The following is an 18,758-nucleotide window of genomic DNA, read 5'->3' on the forward strand; positions in this document are numbered from 1 at the left end:
TCCCTCTGCCTGGGTCCCATCAGCCTTTGGAGCCAACTGAAATAAGTCTGTTAACAAGTTCCCGTTGTGTTCAAATCCCAGAGCCAGCTCCCTCCTTTTCTTCTTCTTTCTTTTATTGCATCCTGACTTTGTGCAGATCCTGGAAAGGCTAGTCTTCACGACATAACCGGAATAACAGTTAAGTTCACTGGACCCGCTTACGTCGGTAACATTTTAAAAAAAAAAGTCTCATATCTTTTTAAGAACAGGGGGTTTACATCTTGAAACAGGTTACATTTTACTGCAGCAACAATAAATAAAATGTGTTTTAACCTTCTATCGGCCTTGATTAGCATCATAACAAAAAAAGAATCAAATTTAAAGGTTCACATGAGGGTCTTTTAAGTCAGCCTCCATTGAAGTGGACAAACGACACCACCTGGTGGACAAAACTGACATCACAACACTGCAGTTTATGTTCTGTGATATCTGAGTTGGATTGTCACATTTAAAAATTCTTTCAGTGTTAAATAGTGTAAAGCTGTACAGGGTGGTAATTTCATGGTTAATATAGCCGTAATTTAAAGGAAAAAAATACTATTGAATATTTCCTGAATTATTACTAATTGATTTAGACAAATTATTGCTATTACTCCTCTACACCTGATAACGTCAGTAACCTTTCAGACTCGATTTAATAATAAAAAAATATACACATAAATAGGGTAGAAGATACATGTAGGCTAATGGGCTTTGTGGGTAAATTGACGGCTATCCAGCATTTTAAATTAATTAAAATAAAACTATAGAATTGCATTTCAGTATCTTGGACAAACCAAGTTGATTGAGAATAAATAATTTAGTTTTATTATTCTATTTATTTCATTATTTTTAATTTACAGAAAAGTGGTACAGATAAAGATGTAATATTTACAGTTAATGGTTTTGATGGTTTTGATGGTTTTGATCCACACTCCATACCAGCAGGTGGCGGAAATGCAACAATTCGTTATTTGCCAACAAGCCGTGAAACCTCAAAGAAGAAAAACAAAGTCCTTGCCAATGACGTGCAATCCAAAATGTCAGCACCCAGTCTCTGCTCATGCACGGTGCTGAGTTTAGGACTATTTTCCTTAAAAAAAACGTATTTTTTGATCCGCTTTATTCCACCAGTAGTATCCTAGTTCAGTACAGGAACTGACGGAAACATGACGCTGTGTCTGGTGAAACGATGTTCTGAAACACCCCAAATAAGACGTGTTTTACAATATAAAATGTTCTTAAGGAATATACAGAACGATAAAACGACCCACATACTGTTAAGACATCGCTGGATGAAAAGGCTACCTGTGTTTTCCAGCAGTCACAAGATGTTCAGCACACAAGCAGACAAGGTAAACATGAACAGTTCAGGTAGCACATTGAATGAATAAGAAGGGTTAGGATTAAAGTAATGTGTTTGATAAAGACCCTTTCTTACATCTGTCTGTGATGGACTGTTTGTAGGACAAAGCTCTCGTATAGTCTACATACAGAGTTCTGAAGTGTTTGTTTGTGTATGACAAACTTGATGTCCTTTCACTCCACTTTGCAGTTCTGTGATTTCCTCTACAAGAAGACATGATCAACTATCTTTAAAGTGCTGTTCATTTGGTGTTATAGTAATGATGTAATTGTCTTGTCTCCTCTATCTTTTAGGATGCTGTCGACCTTTCTAAGTTTTCTGCGGATAAAATCAGGAATTTTTGCATCATTGCACATATTGACCATGGGAAAAGCACTTTGGCTGACAGGCTGCTGGAGATGACAGGTATGTGGCTCATCACACTGTGTGTTTTCCCAGTTACATAGACCTATGCATTGAACCTTTAAGAGTTCTCTAAACGTCTTACTGGGACATGAACACAATAGCTTTGCTGATAATGACAAACACACTGATGTGCCACCTGATCATCCTAATGTGATCATATAGAGCTACAGTTTTTAGAATATGATCCCAGCATTACCCAGGAGCTTTGAGATCTGTGTGTATATTATCACACCAAGGGTTGTGAATGACACTGTGAGATCTTGATCGCTCTGCGATGTCAAAAATCGGCTCTCTATCAAGGTTTGTGCGGCACTAACATGTAGTAAAACATTTTAACAGTAGATGATGAAAAACAGTACGATTGGGCTAATATGATCCAACCAGGTGCCATAGCAAAGACTGAGAAGAACAAACAGGTGTTGGACAAGCTTCAGGTGGAGCGAGAGAGAGGGATCACAGTGAAGGCCCAGACAGCCTCGCTCTTCTACAGCCACCAGGGACAGCAGTACCTCCTGAACCTCATTGACACGCCGGTAAGCCCTCGTGATAAGGAGAAGAAGAAGAAGTTATGACAACAGAAGGAAAAAGTCTGCTTCTCCGCTCTGATGTTTCTGTGGAAAAATGTGTTATGACAAATGCAATCAAACATTTATTTGATATGTTCTGTAGCCTCTATACCATTTCTATTACTATGATATTGATTGATTGCTTTTTCTCCCTGCAGGGTCACGTAGACTTCAGTTATGAAGTGTCTCGATCAATTTCTGCATGCCAAGGTGTCTTGTTGATTGTGGACGCCAATCAGGTAGAGAATCAGAATTTGAGTTCCCAGTGGTCTGAGTGAATTCCAGTGACTGTACGTGAAGCCTGTTTTTTTTAAATGTTGTTGTCATTTGAAGGGGGTTCAAGCGCAAACAGTGGCCAACTTCTACCTGGCATTCGAAGCTCAGCTGGCAATCATCCCCGTTATCAACAAGGTTTCCTGACGTCCCTACTTGAATTTGGTTGAATCGCAGTTAACGTTGCGCTGCATTTCGTGTGCCAACTCAATTTGACGTTTCTTCCTTAGATTGATTTAAAAAACGCCGACCCTGAGAGAGTGGAGTCTCAGATCGAGAAGATGTTTGATATTCCAAGAGAAGAATGCATTAAGGTAAAATAGAGAACATGTGACCTCCTCTCAAGTTTTCAGTGTCACTCACCTCAGCACGTAACCTGTGGCTTTGACTTTCTCAGATTTCCGCTAAAAATGGAACAAATGTCGAGAAGGTCCTTCAAGCAGTTGTGAACAGAATTCCACCGTAAGAACGCTCACTTGGATCTCACTCTTGAAGAAGCATGTTGGGCATATGAAAGTCACGCCTTCTTTTTTTTTTGCTTGTATTTTTTTTAGGCCTGTGGCAAGTATCGATGACCCATTTAAAGCCCTCGTGTTCGACTCCAATTTTAACCACTACAGAGGAGTAGTGGCTAATATTGCTGTGTTCGGAGGTCGGGTCAGGAAAGGGGACAGGATCGCGTCGGCATATCTTGGCAAAAGCTACGAGGTCAATGAACTGGGGCTTCTCCGGCCAGATGAGCACCAAACACAGGCGCTGTATGTGCCATCTCTCCTAATCATAATTCAGTAGAGCTGATGATGAATCTACTTATCATTTGAGTTATTTTATTATAATAACCAATGATTAGTTAAACATGCAGGTCTCGGTCTGTGGATTGTTGGGATAACAATTAAAAAAAAACTGACATTGCTGCTTCAGCATTATTTTATTGTTTGTGAAAAGCTGTTTAATTGTCCACTGCTGTGACAATTCTCACCACCCTCACTCCCCGCCTCTTGTGTAGTTTTGCAGGCCAGGTTGGCTACATAATTGCAGGGATGAAGGATGTTAAGGAGGCCCAGATTGGTGACACACTCTACCACCAGGAGCGGCCAGTGGATGCTCTTCCAGGATTTAAACCTGCCAGAGCCATGGTCTTTGCTGGTATGAAAAGCCTTCTTTACAGTAACAGATCAAATCCTCGGTGTGAAACTAAAACTATTAATCACTACATTTTTAAATTTGGTTTTGGTTTGAAATTCCATTATATCGCATTTAAAAATAAAAATTGTCAGGCTTTTATTTAGATTTTTTGTACTTTTTTTAAGCTGAGACTACTTTACTTGCTGAAGAATTCATCCCTACTTTTATTTTGAAAGAAAGTAAGGACCTTCTTCTAACAGATGGAAGATTACGGTGTAGGTACCAGATCTGCTCAGGTGGTTACAGCTGCTCGGGGTCCTGCGTCTGCTACTGACCTTACACAGTCTGATTGACTGTACTGACTTTGTATGATGAGGCACATCATCATACAAACAATGATCACGTTTGTCGCAGAGTTCACAGATGTAGTTTTTGTGGGTCTTCAGGCGGAGAATACGCATGAACTCTATGAGTCTATGGAGAAGTTTTATCACAAAATACAAGAGCGGTCAAAACTGGTAAAACATGTAACACAAGGCTTACTGTCTGTTACCAGTAGGGGGCGTTCAGACAGGGACTCTCATCAACCGTGTTAATATTTAAGGCAGTTTGGACACTGTGTGTTTGTGTTCTTCCTCTTTCATGAGGAGACATTAAACTCTCTCCGACTCTCTCACGTACAGCCAATCACAAAGTGCTACATCATCAAACAAATGCAGACAAAGGACACCGAGCAGATGTGACCACCCGAGCACATCTGGTACCTACACCGGCAATAACATAACCACAGAAAAAGGAACTGGTTATGGATCACAGACTCAAATCAAACAGTAACAAAGGTCAACGTGTGATGTCATCAGGTGGATGTTACTTTGGACTCGTCAGTTTTGTTAAAGTGAAATGAGACATTCAAAGATGCAGCAGTGTCCTTCTTTTACATCACTGTGACTACAGGGAGACACTGAGGAGGCTTATCGATTGTGAGCCTAAAGGGAGAAAATAGCATGAGATTAATTACAATTAAAAAAAGTAATGCTTTAATTTAAGACCTTAATTAATGAAATACTAACTCAGGAGCCTTGATTTTGTGTGTCAGTGTGTATTCAAAGCTAAAACATTTGATGTATTTTATATTTCATGAAATAGTAACACAAGTGCAGTTGGGGTTTTTAAAATAATCCCCATGTTCACTCGGTCTTTTGTGATTTTTCCCCTGAAGGCATGTTTCCAATGGACCAGTCAGAGCACCAAGGCCTCCGCAGTGCTATTGAGAGGCTGACCCTGAACGACTCGAGTGTCACCGTGCAGAGAGACAGCAGTCTGGCTTTGGGAGCAGGGTGGAGGTAAGGACAATACAGAAAAGAAGGTGTAAGAGGTGTGTGTCAACATGTTTACAGAAAAGTCAGAGGAGTCATCGAGCCTCACTCACTAATATCGTCCAAAGTTTTTTCTTAAATTGGTTCTTAAGAAAAAACCTACGTCGGATTCATGACTTGTTCTTGAACAGCAAAATTGTTTGCACCCGTTTTCTTGAATTAAAAAATGCAATGTCCTCGTAAACTGGACAAACGTTTGCATGTGTTCCTACTAAGCATAGAAAAAGGACAATTTAATACACATTAAAGGGGAAAACTGCGACGCTGTGTGCACAAATACACACAGAAGTCACACTGGATCGAAATGAGAAGTTATGAGACGTCAGGAATGTCAGAATTAAAAGCCTCAAACAATTGCACACTGGACATCAAGATAGAAATACTAAAGTAGTTGTGAAGTGGATGTGCTGCTGCTCGAAATGTAATTTTACTACGTGAAAATCATCGTGTCAGGAGTGGAGACACAATACAAACAGATAGATCCCGTCACATCGCTAGTTCAGACAGCGCTGTCAGCAGAAACAGGGTACATCACGCTGTGATCAGAAAGGGATGCACACCTGATGATGTGAGAATAGTTACATCTGGGGAGAAATAACAGAGACGGTGGCCATATCTCATATATTTTTAAAACATGTTTTATATGTCTTTTAGGGCTGGGCGATATATTATCGCCCAGCCCTAAAAGCCCTTCTTATAAGAATATATTTTCAAACGAGATAGATATAGGGTAAGAAAACATCGTTATATCGATACAGTTTGCATTAAAATAATGTTAGAGCTACTAGTTCAGCTATTTTAGTTTATATTTCTGTCATTGTTCATGTACATGTTGACATTGTGCAGCCGACTGTTAGTAAAACACATGTGGCGTTAGGATGATATCATGAGTACGTTACGGTAAGAACCGGATGTTCCTCCCACCTATGCCAACATTTCCTGTCAGTGACCTTTAGACACTTAACCATACCGCCTGACCAATTATCACACCTGACCAATTATCACACATTATCAATTATCACACATTATCAATTATCACACATTATCAATTATCACCACCTGGTGTCCAAATTAAGTAATTACATAAACATATAAACCAACACTGCATTACAATACAAAAGATCTGTTCACTAAATTGGCTCCTAAAGTGTGTAAGTGGGTTTTAAGAACACATCTCTTCATAGGAATGTTTGCTGAATGAGGCACTTTGTGTTTTCATGTTTTTAAAGAAAGATTTATCCAGATCCTTAAATGGGTCTTAAATGTGTTTGATGAAGTAGGAGGGATTTTCTTTATCATTTAAAAGGCTGAAGTGTGTCAGTATTTGATATTATTCATGGAGGAGAACACAACTTAACCTCAGGACATACTTAACAGTATGTTGCCAAAATTGCCCGCCAAGTGACAGTTATATTTATATATATATATATATATCAGTCTGAATGGTCTAAATCTGATTTTACAGCTGTTTTCACATTTTCACTCCTGAATATTTCTAGAATGTTTCTGGCAGACTTCCCCTGAAATCGTCTTGACTTGCTTGTTCACACACGCATGCACAGGCGGCCCCTGTGGGACAGGAGCCTTTATATGTAAGGTTATCAAAGCTACGTGAAATTCAACTTATTAACGGTGTGAACAAAAGAGCGGAGAAGAACACACAAACAAACAGAAAACATTAAGAAGCTGTTTCAATATGTGTGCAGGGATCACACCAGATGTGTCATGGTAGTGCGCCGGAAGCAGGATATAAAAGTCTTCATCCCTGTTACTCGCCTCAGGTGAATTTCCTGAATATTTCCTGCTGCGTTCTCACATCAGCTCACCTCGACTTCTCATGGAAAACCCCAGAGTGAAAAATTGAGCTGTTTGTGTCAACAGTTTCACACAAACAGCTCATACAGACATTTTTAGGAAGTATTCAGGAGTTTTGTGCATGTGTGAAAACACCATATCAGGGACTGCAGCATAGATCATCTGGAAGTATACAACTGCACTGAAGTTAACAATGGATCTTACTCACTGAGGAACTCGTTCCAGAAAGGCTCTTTGCAATAAGGAGAACTCATTTCTAATCTTGAACTTGATTTCATCTGTTTGCTTTGCGGTTTCCTGCAGACTTGGCTTCCTGGGTCTTCTCCATATGGAGGTGTTTAATCAGCGGCTCGAACAGGAGTACAATGCATCTGTCATAGTAACTGCACCCACCGTGCCCTACAAGGCTACCCTCAGTTCAACCAAACTCATCAAGGTGACAACTGTTTCCAGCTCATCTGTTTGTGTGTTAACACTGAAGGTTAGGCAAGAAGACACGCTGACCTGACGAGGAAAGCAAATAACAATGGGAATCAAAATGTTCTCTCAGGATCTCAGCTAATTGGAATGTATAACGTATTTAAATCATTCATCAGCAGCATGGAGTATGTAAAGACTTGTTTCTTATAAAAGAATCATTAAAAATGACAGAATTGATCAGTTTTGTGACGTACTGTAACAGTGGCTTCAGGGATGTTAGAGTTTCCACAGTATTTCATTCTGTAGTCTTTACGTGGAGTTTCTATGGTGGAGTTTCACTTTCAAAGCATGAAAGACTGTTGAAAGAGCTCTTCGAGTTTTATTTAGAAGTGTAAATCTTGTTTGTTGTTCTCACAGGTTCATGGCAGTGAGGAGATAACCATTGTGAACCCTGCTCAGTTCCCAGACAGATCAGTGGTGTCAGAGTATATGGAGCCGATGGTACTGGGAACCATTCTCACTCCAGAAACATACACTGGCAAGATCATGGCTCTCTGCCTGGTAAGATCAAGATGATCGTCCGCAAGCCGATTTAAAGGGTGTTGATATGCAGACAAATTTTTCTCAAAAATGATGAGATGGCTGTCTTTTGGAACTAATATAAACTCATCCCGACAGTTTTATCATCATTTATTTTTTCTAAAGATTGAGATTATTTGTCAGTAGAAATAAATAGCATGTAGAGGTGATGTGTAGGGGTTCAAATCCACATCAACACTTAAACAAACAACCACCTAAACAAAAGTAGGTTATCTCAAAAGTGTCCACAGTAGGGATGTGAAGGTCAGGAGTTTTTACAACCCGCTCCAATCCTACCCAGACTTGAGCCTAATATTCTTAAGAGTGTGAGTGAAGAGACTGCTCAGTGTGTCAGGGTCTTTGACACTGATGCACTGTCCATGGTGCTGAACAGGAAGGTCTCCTGAAACACAGATGAACCTGCTGCAGAGAAATCCTCATTACAAGAAGCACAGGAAGAACAGCCCTACATTATTTGAACAAGATAGTCATGTGCCTCAGAACAATTCTGTGAGCTGACAAGAGATAATAAAGCTGTGTGTGTGTTTTTGAGAGGGAGAGAGAGTGGAAGAGAAGGTAGAAGGTGGACTTGTTAATCCACAGCCTCGACCGCACGCACTGTTTCTGTAAGTTATTTACAACATACTCTGAGTGCTGCTTCAACCCGCTCTGATCAAGACCGTGATGTTTTCTGATGAGCTGTTCCAGGTGTACACGTAAATAAATAAATAAACAACAATGACCACAAATCTATTTTTACATGATTTATTCATATTATTATCTATATTGTAATCTTTAATGCTTGAATATGCTGAAGCAGGGGAGGTGTCAGCGCTCAGTTGGTAGAGGCGGTTGGGGAAGGTCGGGGGTTCGAATCCCAGCTCCTCCCCAGAAATAACTTGATTAATTTTCCAGGTAAAATGACTGCACTTACATTGAACCTTTCTAGTTTCTGAAAAATCTCAAAGCACTTTATACTTCATGCCATTTACACAGATCACACAAGTAACCAGGCACTGAAGGCCTCAAGAGCGATTTAGGGTTCAGTATCTTGCCCAAGGATACATCAACATTTAGATCGGAGGAGCTGGGGGGGTTTAACTGATGATTTTTCCAAAAGAGGACCATACCGTCTGTCTCCACAGCTACATCCTCCTGAAACTGCTGGTCTGTGATCGGTAAGATTCTAATCATCTGGATTGACTTGTGTAGAAGAATAATAATTTTTTTTTTCTTTTTTTCTTTTTTTTAGGATCGCAGAGCGGTCCAGAAGAACATCACTTACATAGACGACCAGCGCGTCATGATGAAGTATCTTTTCCCTTTAAATGAAATAGTTGTGGATTTCTACGACCTTCTCAAGTCTCTGTCCTCTGGATATGCAAGGTAAAGATCTGTTCAGAAGATTTCACCACATTCACAAACCCTTTATGAACAAGTAACATAGAAGTCGGGTATTTAAATTCTCCTACAATCTTCTTCCGTATTATGTTTGGTAGGTGATTATACAAACCTTAAAATCACTATGATGACTCTCAACAGCATTCACTTATGTTCTACTCAACAGCTTTGACTATGAGAACGCCGGCCACCAGGCTGCCGATTTGATAAAGATGGATATTCTGCTAAATGGACGACCTGTGGAAGAACTCACCACCATTGTTCACAGGTACTCCATGTTTCTAATCTCCCTGAAACACTAAACCCACTCAGATACTTACACTTGACTTTTCTGACTCCAGCTCGATACTTTGAGCAAGAAGTTTTTTTTAGGAGGTGAAACATTGATGCCGCTTCATAATTCTGTGAATAGGTGTTTTTATTTTCCAGAACTGCTGAAGTCATGTAAACAATGTGGGTGTGGCCTATGTGTCTTGAAAGACATGATTGGACATGATTGTGTTAATGCCTTAATCGCTCTTTTGTGCCTATAACTGTGATGTTTTAGGAACCCTGGTTTTCTTTTTTGGCAGAACGATGAGATGTTAATCCTTGTTATCATTTTGGATCTATTTCAAAGTTTTTAGTTTTAATTTTTTAGTTGAATTATGTGTATAACTTTTTTATTTCTCGCCAGCAGCATGGAGCAGAAGCATTTCAAAGTTTTTAATCTGTGTTTTTATTGATTGTGTTTTTGTTGCAGAGACCGTGCATACCTTGCAGGGAAAGCTATGTGTGTGAGACTCAAGGACTCGATACCCAGGCAGATGTTTGAGATCGCTGTTCAGGCGGCTATAGGAAGTAAAGTCATTGCAAGGGAAACGTAAGTACATCTGCACTAAGCTACTTAGTGTACTTAAAGTATACAGAAAGCAGTAAGAACTATATTTTCATAATACTTTACTAAAACTTAAAATGAAATAATGTAATATGTCTCTTTCAGAATAAAGGCCTACAGAAAAAATGTTCTCGCTAAATGTGTAAGTGAAGCTTCTTTTTTTTTTACTCTGAAAATTGTGAGTATACAAACATATTTCAGAAAGTCTTAAAGGAGTAACGCTTTGTATCTTGGCAGTATGGAGGGGACATAACTCGGAAGATGAAGCTTCTGAAGAAACAAGCAGAGGGCAAAAAGAAGATGCGTCTGATCGGCAGTGTGGAAGTTCCCAAAGATGCCTTCATTAATGTCCTGAAAAGAACAGACAAATAGATGCCACCAGCATAGTATTATACAGTCTCATAAACCCAGCAACAATCATAGTCTATCAATGTCTGAAAGACGGTATATGCCTCTGGGAGTGGATGTAAGTCTCTCAGTTATTCTCATTAAATGTATATGAATTTCAGGCAAGACTTCCCTTTCTGTGCATCATTTACGTCTGCAGTGTAAACACAGTGTATTTGATCATGAATTGTTAGCTCCCTCTTCTGCAGATATCTGTCTGTAGAGACAAATATATGACTGTGTGACCACCACAGATGGGAGCTGGTATGTCATTAGCGTGGATAACGTTCTGCCTGTTTGTTGCTGTCCACACAGACTGTTTTTCATGGACACACCAGCCTGCTGATACGTAGTCAGTCAATACAGCTCGGACAACAAATGTACCACAGACGGAAACCTGAACACTTCCTCTGCTGAAAATCTGGACCGCTGAGTACACATTTGACATTTTCATTCCGAATCTGTAAATAGAGATTATTATAATGATATCAGGTCTCTTTATTAAAATACCCTGCTGCTTTGTTTCTGAATAAAGAGTATGTTAGTGCTGTAAACTGCTGTATTGTGCTTATTTCCAAAATATGCTTCATTATTCATTCTCTTACATTTAACAGAATTACCCATACAGAATCTCAAAACGTCATGTTGTTATAAATCAAGGTCTGTTTAAACATATTTCCCAATTTATTTAAATGAATTTTGAACAGATTTATGAGAACAGCAGACTGGAGTGTTATTTTATGATCAGATTTTTTTTTAATCATTTAGATAGTTTAAATCCGTTAATTTTGCTCATCAGACAAGATAAAAAGTGTTCAGTCCTAACTTGGTTGATGAAGCAGTTAAATAAAACCCTGAATGTGATATGGAGGTTTGAGGAAACATGGTAAATGCATATGAAGTAATTTGCTGATATTTAAAGTGTCATGGCTGTCATTTTCCTAATCAAACCTTGAACAGAAGGAAACATCGATTGTTCCATATGTGGTTGTATCAAGACTGTTACCATTGACAGTACCACCTTATTAAGTGTTATTCCATTCATAAGAAAAAATGAATAAAGCAAAGTACAAAGTCCACTGATGTCTTCAACTGATCACAACCTGCAATGACAGATTAGTGTCTGTCAGGTCTATACTCACCATACTTTAGTTTCTGATTTCAAAGCCTTGTGATCATGTTGCCATCTTTAAATAAATCATATCTTGTATTGCCTATTTGATGATTTAAAAAAAAATGCAATTATGCTGTGCATTTTTCATCTTTCCTTGAAACCTGTAGATACAACAAAACGACTCTAATTTTGTTTCTTTCGGTACAATAAATGATACGTAACGAGACATCATGGTTGACATTTGCATTGTTTTCTATACTTTATTTACCACAGCTGAGTCAAACAACACACCAACATGAAAGTAAAAAAAGCGAATCGCCCTAATTTGACTCAACGTCATACCCGTACTTCCATGCTATCAACGCGGAAGTCAATTGAATGGCTACATCGGTCATGTTTTTTTGTGAATACATACAAAAAATGAGGACAACACATTCAAACCATATATGAAGTTTGTATAATTCGTGACTTTTTAATAATCGTATGTGGCGCTGCGTGTAGCTGATATGAGACGCAGCTTAACCTCTTTGTTGTGGTAACCTCTTGTAGAAAGCTTCAGGTCGATTGCTGAGTTACGAAGTCATTCATAGTGTCCGTCAAGCAGCAACATGAAAGTACGATCGTCCGTTTTTGCCTCGTTTATTTTGATATGCGAAGGGATTGGAATCGCCCTGTTTCTGCGGGGGTTTTTCCCTGTACCTGTGAAGTCTTCAGTCTCCTCCAAGAACAAGCTGTCAGACCTTCCTGCAGAGCCGCTGACAGGTGAGCTCACGTCTGTCTCTCACTTACCTTGTTGTAGTCCTGCATTGTTGACTGCAGCCTGATCAAAAGTGTCATTATAATTTGCTCTCATTTCAGGAAGCGCCCCCAACTCCTCCCGCCTCCCCCAGCCTCTCTTTAAGAGGGTGGTCGTCATGTTGATCGATGCCCTGCGTCAGGACTTTGTGTTTGGCCCCGATGGTCGCAGATATATGCCCTACACCAGACACATGGTGGAAAGAGGCTCATCTCTCAGCTTTGTGGCTAAAGCAAGACCTCCAACAGTCACCATGCCCAGGATAAAGGTAAGATATAATACTCAGTTATCATAATGTTGTGTTTTAAATGAGTCCCTCTCTAATCCATGTGTCTATCTATGTGTCAGGTAAGGCAATGTAATGAATACACAGCTGTGAAGTTAAGATCTCTGCGTTTTATTTTAATGCAGAACTTGTTTGAGTATAATTTCATAATAAACAAAACAGTCTGTGATGAATGCATGAGTCGTGTTATCTTCCAATCATTGAGACAAGGATGCAGTGGTCCAGGTGTTAAGACATGTATGACTCCTCTTCTCTGTCTCACAGACATGTTCATCTTTCTTATGAATATCTAGTTGGCTTTTGTTTTTAAGTGAAGGCAAGTATCCTATCACTTGAATGAGGGTGTCAGGGAACCTTTAAGAATACAGTGTTATGTCCAGCTAATACAGTTTGCTTTCAAACTGCGTTGTGTAGTAATGGAGGTGTTTTTATTTTTATTTTAATGCTCTTGACAAATAAATCCAGATGAGGATTTTCACACTCCAACCACTTCAGAGACTCTTTGACGGCCTATTGTAACATGTTAAGGCTGACGAACAGCATTGTCTCCGGCCACGCCCTGAACAGTGAATTTAAACTATTACCATCAAACCTGAGAAACAGGGTCCCACATTGAATAAGGCCAGACTAGAGCACTCTTTTGTTCACCAGTCAAGACTCAAATTGAATATGGAGCTGAATCCCAGATAAAAGTGCGCTGAAGGCCTCTGAATATTAGTTTGATGTTTGAATGTTGGGTCAAATGTTTGTATCTTTGTATCTTGTCCTTACCTTTTTATGGTGTAAGTGAAGCTGCTGGGAGGTAAGACACATTTCAGATTTGATCTGTCAATCAATCAATCAATCAATCAATCAATCAACCAATCAATCAATCAATCAATCAATCAATCAATCAATCAATCAACCAATCAACCAATCAATCAATCAACCAATCAATCAATCAATCAATCAATCAATCAACCAATCAATCAATCAATCATCAATCAACCAATCAATCCATCCATCCATCAATCATCAATCAATTAATCAATCACTCAATCAATCAACCAATTAATCAATCAATCAATCAACCAATAAATCAATCAATACATCCTTCCATCAATCAATACATCCTTCCATCAATCAATCAATCAATCCATCCATCCATCCATCGATCCATCAACCAATCAATCAATCAATCAATCAATACATCCATCCCTCAATCAATCAATCAATCAACACTGAATATTTCTCAGGGCACTTTTCATGAGGTGCAGGTGAGCCCACACTCTCTTCATGATTTTAATACCAGAAAACAATCAGTTCCTACACGTGTCGGCATCATGACAAGGAAAACATCATATTCAGTGTCTAACTACGCTTTCAACTTTCATAACTTCTTAATCTGCACATTTCAATTTGGCCAAGATCATTCAAGTCAACGTCGACAATCTTTCGACAAAGATGGAATAAGTTGTTCACATTATTTTGATGGTAAGAGTTGGAGCGAGGTCAGTGATGATGAGGAGAAGGGATGTCGTGATAAAGCTTAGGGTGATTGAAAAAGGGACAGATGTTCCTCCCTAATCCAGGGATTTAGAGAATGATGCAGTGGTAATAGAGAAAAGGGGGATTGGTGCCCTTTACCCTAACCCAGATCTGGATGTTAGCCGTCTTGGAAGATTTACATTATTTATTGTTTGATTTGTGAGGGCGGGATGCAGGACCATTCACAAATACTAGCAGGTTTCTAATGATACAAAGCTTAATGCAAATGGGTGAAGTATCCCTTTAAGAACTTTTTTTGTTCTATGAACCTGAACCGCAGAAGACGATTCAAGAAGCATACTGTATATGTGATCATCTCCCATCACCACCATTAGGTTCTGTCACACACCTGTAGGGGGAGGTACAAGCCAACTTCCATATACTGCTCAGTATCACTGCAATGCACCCAATTAACTGATAGGACACAGACAGGTAACCTCAATCAGGATCTCTAGCACAGCTATTCATTTACACACACATGATTAGACCTAATTGTCCAATTTTCTCTTCTTATAAAAGCTGTGAATGTCATACAAACACTCCATTACAAAGGACCCACTGGCTGACTCCTACATGTCTGTGGAAAGCTGACTGTGCATCTTGAAATCATGTTAAACTACATTCCTAAGTTTACCACTTGAATAAAACTGCATTTGAAAGATTTTCAGAAATATTCACAGGTTGCCTGAACTGAGTAGCTGCTTCTAATGTTGACCAATAGAAAAAGAGGCATTTGAAAAAGTGGGAAAGGGATGAAGACTGCATGATGTCTCAGCGGGAGGATAATCTGTGATGCTTGATTAATGACTGGGAGCTAAACAGCATTAATAGGTAAAATCTTGAGGTTTTAATATTTGTTTCCAGTTAAAAGAAAGATCAGTGGCCTTTTGGTTGTATTAATAAATTAGGGCTGTCAAATTATTTATTAATTGTGAGTAATCGCTAAATTTCATTACTTTATTGCCATTAATCGCATTTTTAATCGCATGTTTGAAATTCCAGTGTTTTGCATTTTAAAATAAAAATTGTAAGGCTTCTATTTAGATTTGTTGTACTGTATAAAACAGAGTACTTGACTTGCTGTTTCAATTCAACCCTGCTTTTATTTTGAAAAAAGGCCTTTATCGAAGGCTACAACACTAACTTAACCACGAGAAAAGGAAACTAAAGTCAAACAGCTCAAAGGAACGGTAACAAAGGTCAATGTGTGATGTCATCAGGTGGATATGACTTTGGACTCGTCAGCTGAGCTGTCTGAGAGTTTTTTTAAAGTGAAATGAGACATTCAAAGATGCAAAAGTGTCCTTCTTTTACCACTGTGACTACAGGGAGACACTGAGGAGGCTTATCTACGGTGAGCCTAAAGGGACAAAATAGCATGAGATTAAGCGTGATTAAAAAAATGAATGCATTCATTTCAGACCTTAATCATTAATCGCAATTAACATGTTGATGCTGGGGCAACCGGTAGACTAGTGGTTAGTTCATGCGCCCCATGTAGGGAGACTACAGTCCTCCAATCAGGAGGCCTGGGTTTGAATCTGACCCGTGGCTCCTTTCCTGCACGTCATTCCCAAGCAGCAACCTCCGGTCTTGAAAAATGAAGCCAGAAATAGTTATTGTCATCACTGGCACACACTGTACATGGGGGTCAATGTTTTTTTTTTACTTTTGATTTTGAGAACGATACGTGTTATCCATAGTTAGTCGCATAGCTGACATGATTGACAGGTGGGCGCGATGTAACGGTTCGTCAAGAGGCTTAAAACCCGCCTCAGCTCCAGCTCTCAGTCTGTCGTTATGTTGACTAAAAGTTAGACTGAGACAGGATTTCCAGCATGGCGGCTGCTGCTGATGAGCCTCCAGAGCCCCCTGCACTAACAGATGGATGACGTCACTCAGGCTTCATCCACTAATATTTACAGTCTATTGTCATTCCCCACTCTCTCTCTTCTGACTCTATGCAGTGTTTTCAGCCTCCATCTGCAACCTCATGTGTACTTTAATGTATTAAAACAAGGCCTTAGTACAATGCAGCAGGTTTGCCCCTAACTTCCAAAATAGCCTCTGTTCCTCTGCTGCTTTGAAGTCTAATGAAGACCGGTGCTGTCCTACATTAAATTCTGGGAGGAGGTTAGAAACTGAACTGTGGATACTGTAGCTCATAAGCATCACACACTCAGAAAAATAGGTTTGGGATTTGTGAAAATGAGTTTGCCTAATCTTTCTCCTGTACGAGAATCCAATTTAGTGAACTTCTTTTCTATAAATGAAATATGAAAACTACACCGCCTGAAATAACAATAAACAAAGAGATATCATGGAAATGCTAACATCTTAAGGCCAAGGAACATAGGGCATGGTTGTATTAGTTCAGTGAAAGACTGGAGACATCTAGCAGTCACAATATATGAAGAACACATCATGTTCACAAAAAGTGTTTTTGGTCGTTCAGGTGTGCCGTTATTCTTACTGTAAAATTGTACTGCATTACTCTCGCTTCGCTGAAGTGATGTGACAAAACTAAGGTTGTTTAACACCACTGAACACAATTATTATTCCAGTAACACTGACAAAATCATGTAACTCCGCAGGCTCTCACCACTGGCAGCATCCCTGGCTTCATTGACGTCGTAATGAACCTAAATTCTCCTGCGCTGCTGGAAGACAACCTCATTTGGCAGGCAAAGACGGCAGGGAAGAGAATGGTGTTCTACGGAGATGATACCTGGGTGCGCCTCTTTCCCAAACACTTCATGGAGTACGATGGCACAACGTCCTTCTTTGTTTCTGATTACACTGAGGTATGTGTGAATCACACACTGCGACTATGAAAGATAGAAGTGATGTACCTGTGTTTTTCTGCTGATCAATAATGAACTGTAGCCAGCACCTGATGGCTGATATGGTACTTACCTTGAAAATGATACATGAAGAATTATAAAACTAAATAATGTAACCTTATTGTCTTTACGAGCTTAAAGGTTGAACTTTTAACAAAAACATATAGGGTGGTTTAACATTAAAAGGGATTTATTTGGGGCGCTGAGTTTAGCTGAGTCAGTAGAACAGGCAGCCCGTGTGCAGAGGCTAGAGTCCTCGTCGCACTGGTCGCAGGTTCAACTATCGGCCCTGAGGCTATTTGGTGCATGTCATCCCCCGCTTTCTCTCCCCGTATTTCCTCATGTTGAACAGCCATCTGCTGAAACTGTGTTGTGCTTTGAAAGAGGGATAGAGGGAGATGCAGAAAGAAAGAGACGGATCGGGAAAAACAGAGCAACAATGATAGATTTATAGCAACAATGTCAGCAATAATGGTAAAGGTCATGTGTTGTGTTAGAAGTAACAACTTAGTATGTTAATAGACTGATCAGTCTAATATTAACATCAGCATCTGTAATGATGATGAAGCAGGGAGGACTGATTATGTTAATAAAAGAGGTTGAAGTTGAGCAGCTCTAAGAATCACTTTCATATTTATAATTTTAAAAAAAGGGGACGGCAGTAGCTTAGTCTGCAGAGACTTGGGTCGAGAACTAGAGGGTCACCGGCTCAAGTCTCTGTGTGGACCAAGCCTGGAAATTGGTCTGGAAGCTGGAGAGGTGCTAGTTCACTTCCTGAGCACTGCCCCTTGAGCAAGGCACGATCCTGTTTGTGCATGTGTGTGTGTATTTCAGCCTTAGTGTGTGTAGCATGATCAATAACAGAGTGTAAAACTGAATTTGCCCTCATATATCTTATTCTTATTCTTTTTCTTTTATAATGTTAATAGATGTGAGGCTGAGGGAAATAGATGTAGCCAAATCACTATTTATTTGCTATAGGGGCCCAGATTAGATTTTTTTTTGACAATGGATACTATCAGTTGACATACTCTATATTGATTAACATGTATCTTTTATGTGTAATGTCTCCTCGCAGGTTGACAACAATGTGACCCGTCACTTGGATGGCACCCTCAAAAGAGATGACTGGGACATTTTGATCCTTCACTACCTAGGCCTTGACCACATCGGTCATATCAGTGGACCCCACAGTTCCCTCATCCAGCCTAAACTGCTCGAGATGGATGACATCCTCAAGAAGATTCACAGTGCTCTCATTTCAAAGGTGCTTTTGTTCTCTTAATCTTTCCGGGGTTACCATTTTGCATCCACATGTTTTTGGTTGAGATTTTCAGACTTCATTTTCTTTTTTTTGCCAACTTGAGTCAGCAGAGATGATTGATGAAGAATGATAATTTATGTATTTAAATAGCAGAACAATGCTAGTTACATTTATGTGATGACCTAGCCTGTTCAGAAAAAGACAAAAGAGTCATATTTTATAACATCCTTATCCTCAGTCATGCAAAGAGTTTAGGGGTTTTCTCTCCACGACCTGTAGATCTCCAGAAACCTGAGACGTGCACTTAAGATTGTGTCGAC

The 18,758-nt window shown here is 39.5% G+C and overlaps 2 protein-coding genes across 2 annotated transcripts in view; both read left to right on the forward strand.

Annotated features, from left to right (window-relative positions):
* The first annotated feature begins 1,035 nt into the window (after positions 1-1,035).
* On the forward strand, positions 1,036-11,162 carry guf1 (GTP binding elongation factor GUF1). Its single transcript, XM_061048743.1, has 17 exons — positions 1,036-1,373; positions 1,678-1,789; positions 2,174-2,322; positions 2,514-2,594; positions 2,689-2,766; positions 2,859-2,942; positions 3,026-3,090; positions 3,183-3,386; positions 3,635-3,774; positions 4,973-5,096; positions 7,248-7,380; positions 7,782-7,925; positions 9,196-9,329; positions 9,511-9,612; positions 10,087-10,206; positions 10,327-10,363; positions 10,459-11,162. The coding sequence occupies exons 1-17, from the start codon at positions 1,188-1,190 to the stop codon at positions 10,591-10,593; spliced, it is 2,028 nt and encodes a 675-aa protein (XP_060904726.1). The 5' UTR covers positions 1,036-1,187; the 3' UTR covers positions 10,594-11,162.
* Positions 11,163-12,278: 1,116 nt separating this feature from the next.
* The window catches only part of pigg (phosphatidylinositol glycan anchor biosynthesis class G (EMM blood group)), a 28,276-nt gene continuing 21,796 nt past the window's right edge, over positions 12,279-18,758 (forward strand). The window contains exons 1-4 of the mRNA XM_061048746.1: positions 12,279-12,484; positions 12,581-12,786; positions 16,926-17,135; positions 18,253-18,441. Of these exons, the coding sequence (XP_060904729.1) occupies positions 12,331-12,484; positions 12,581-12,786; positions 16,926-17,135; positions 18,253-18,441 (759 nt within the window). The 5' untranslated portion in view covers positions 12,279-12,330. The remainder of the gene's footprint in view (positions 12,485-12,580; positions 12,787-16,925; positions 17,136-18,252; positions 18,442-18,758) is intronic.

The sequence above is a fragment of the Labrus mixtus genome, chromosome 10, assembly GCF_963584025.1.
Source record: "Labrus mixtus chromosome 10, fLabMix1.1, whole genome shotgun sequence".
Taxonomy (NCBI): domain Eukaryota; kingdom Metazoa; phylum Chordata; class Actinopteri; order Labriformes; family Labridae; genus Labrus; species Labrus mixtus.

What these genes read in the sequence shown, in the direction of transcription:
- guf1 (XM_061048743.1), top strand. Translation starts at nt 1,188, where the DNA reads ATGACGCTGTGTCTGGTGAAACGATGTTCTGAAACACCCCAAATAAGA. An exon ending in TCAGCACACAAGCAGACAAG is followed by an intron (nt 1,374 to 1,677) that starts GTAAACATGAAC and finishes TCTATCTTTTAG; the next exon opens with GATGCTGTCGACCTTTCTAA. An exon ending in GTTCAACCAAACTCATCAAG is followed by an intron (nt 7,381 to 7,781) that starts GTGACAACTGTT and finishes TTGTTCTCACAG; the next exon opens with GTTCATGGCAGTGAGGAGAT.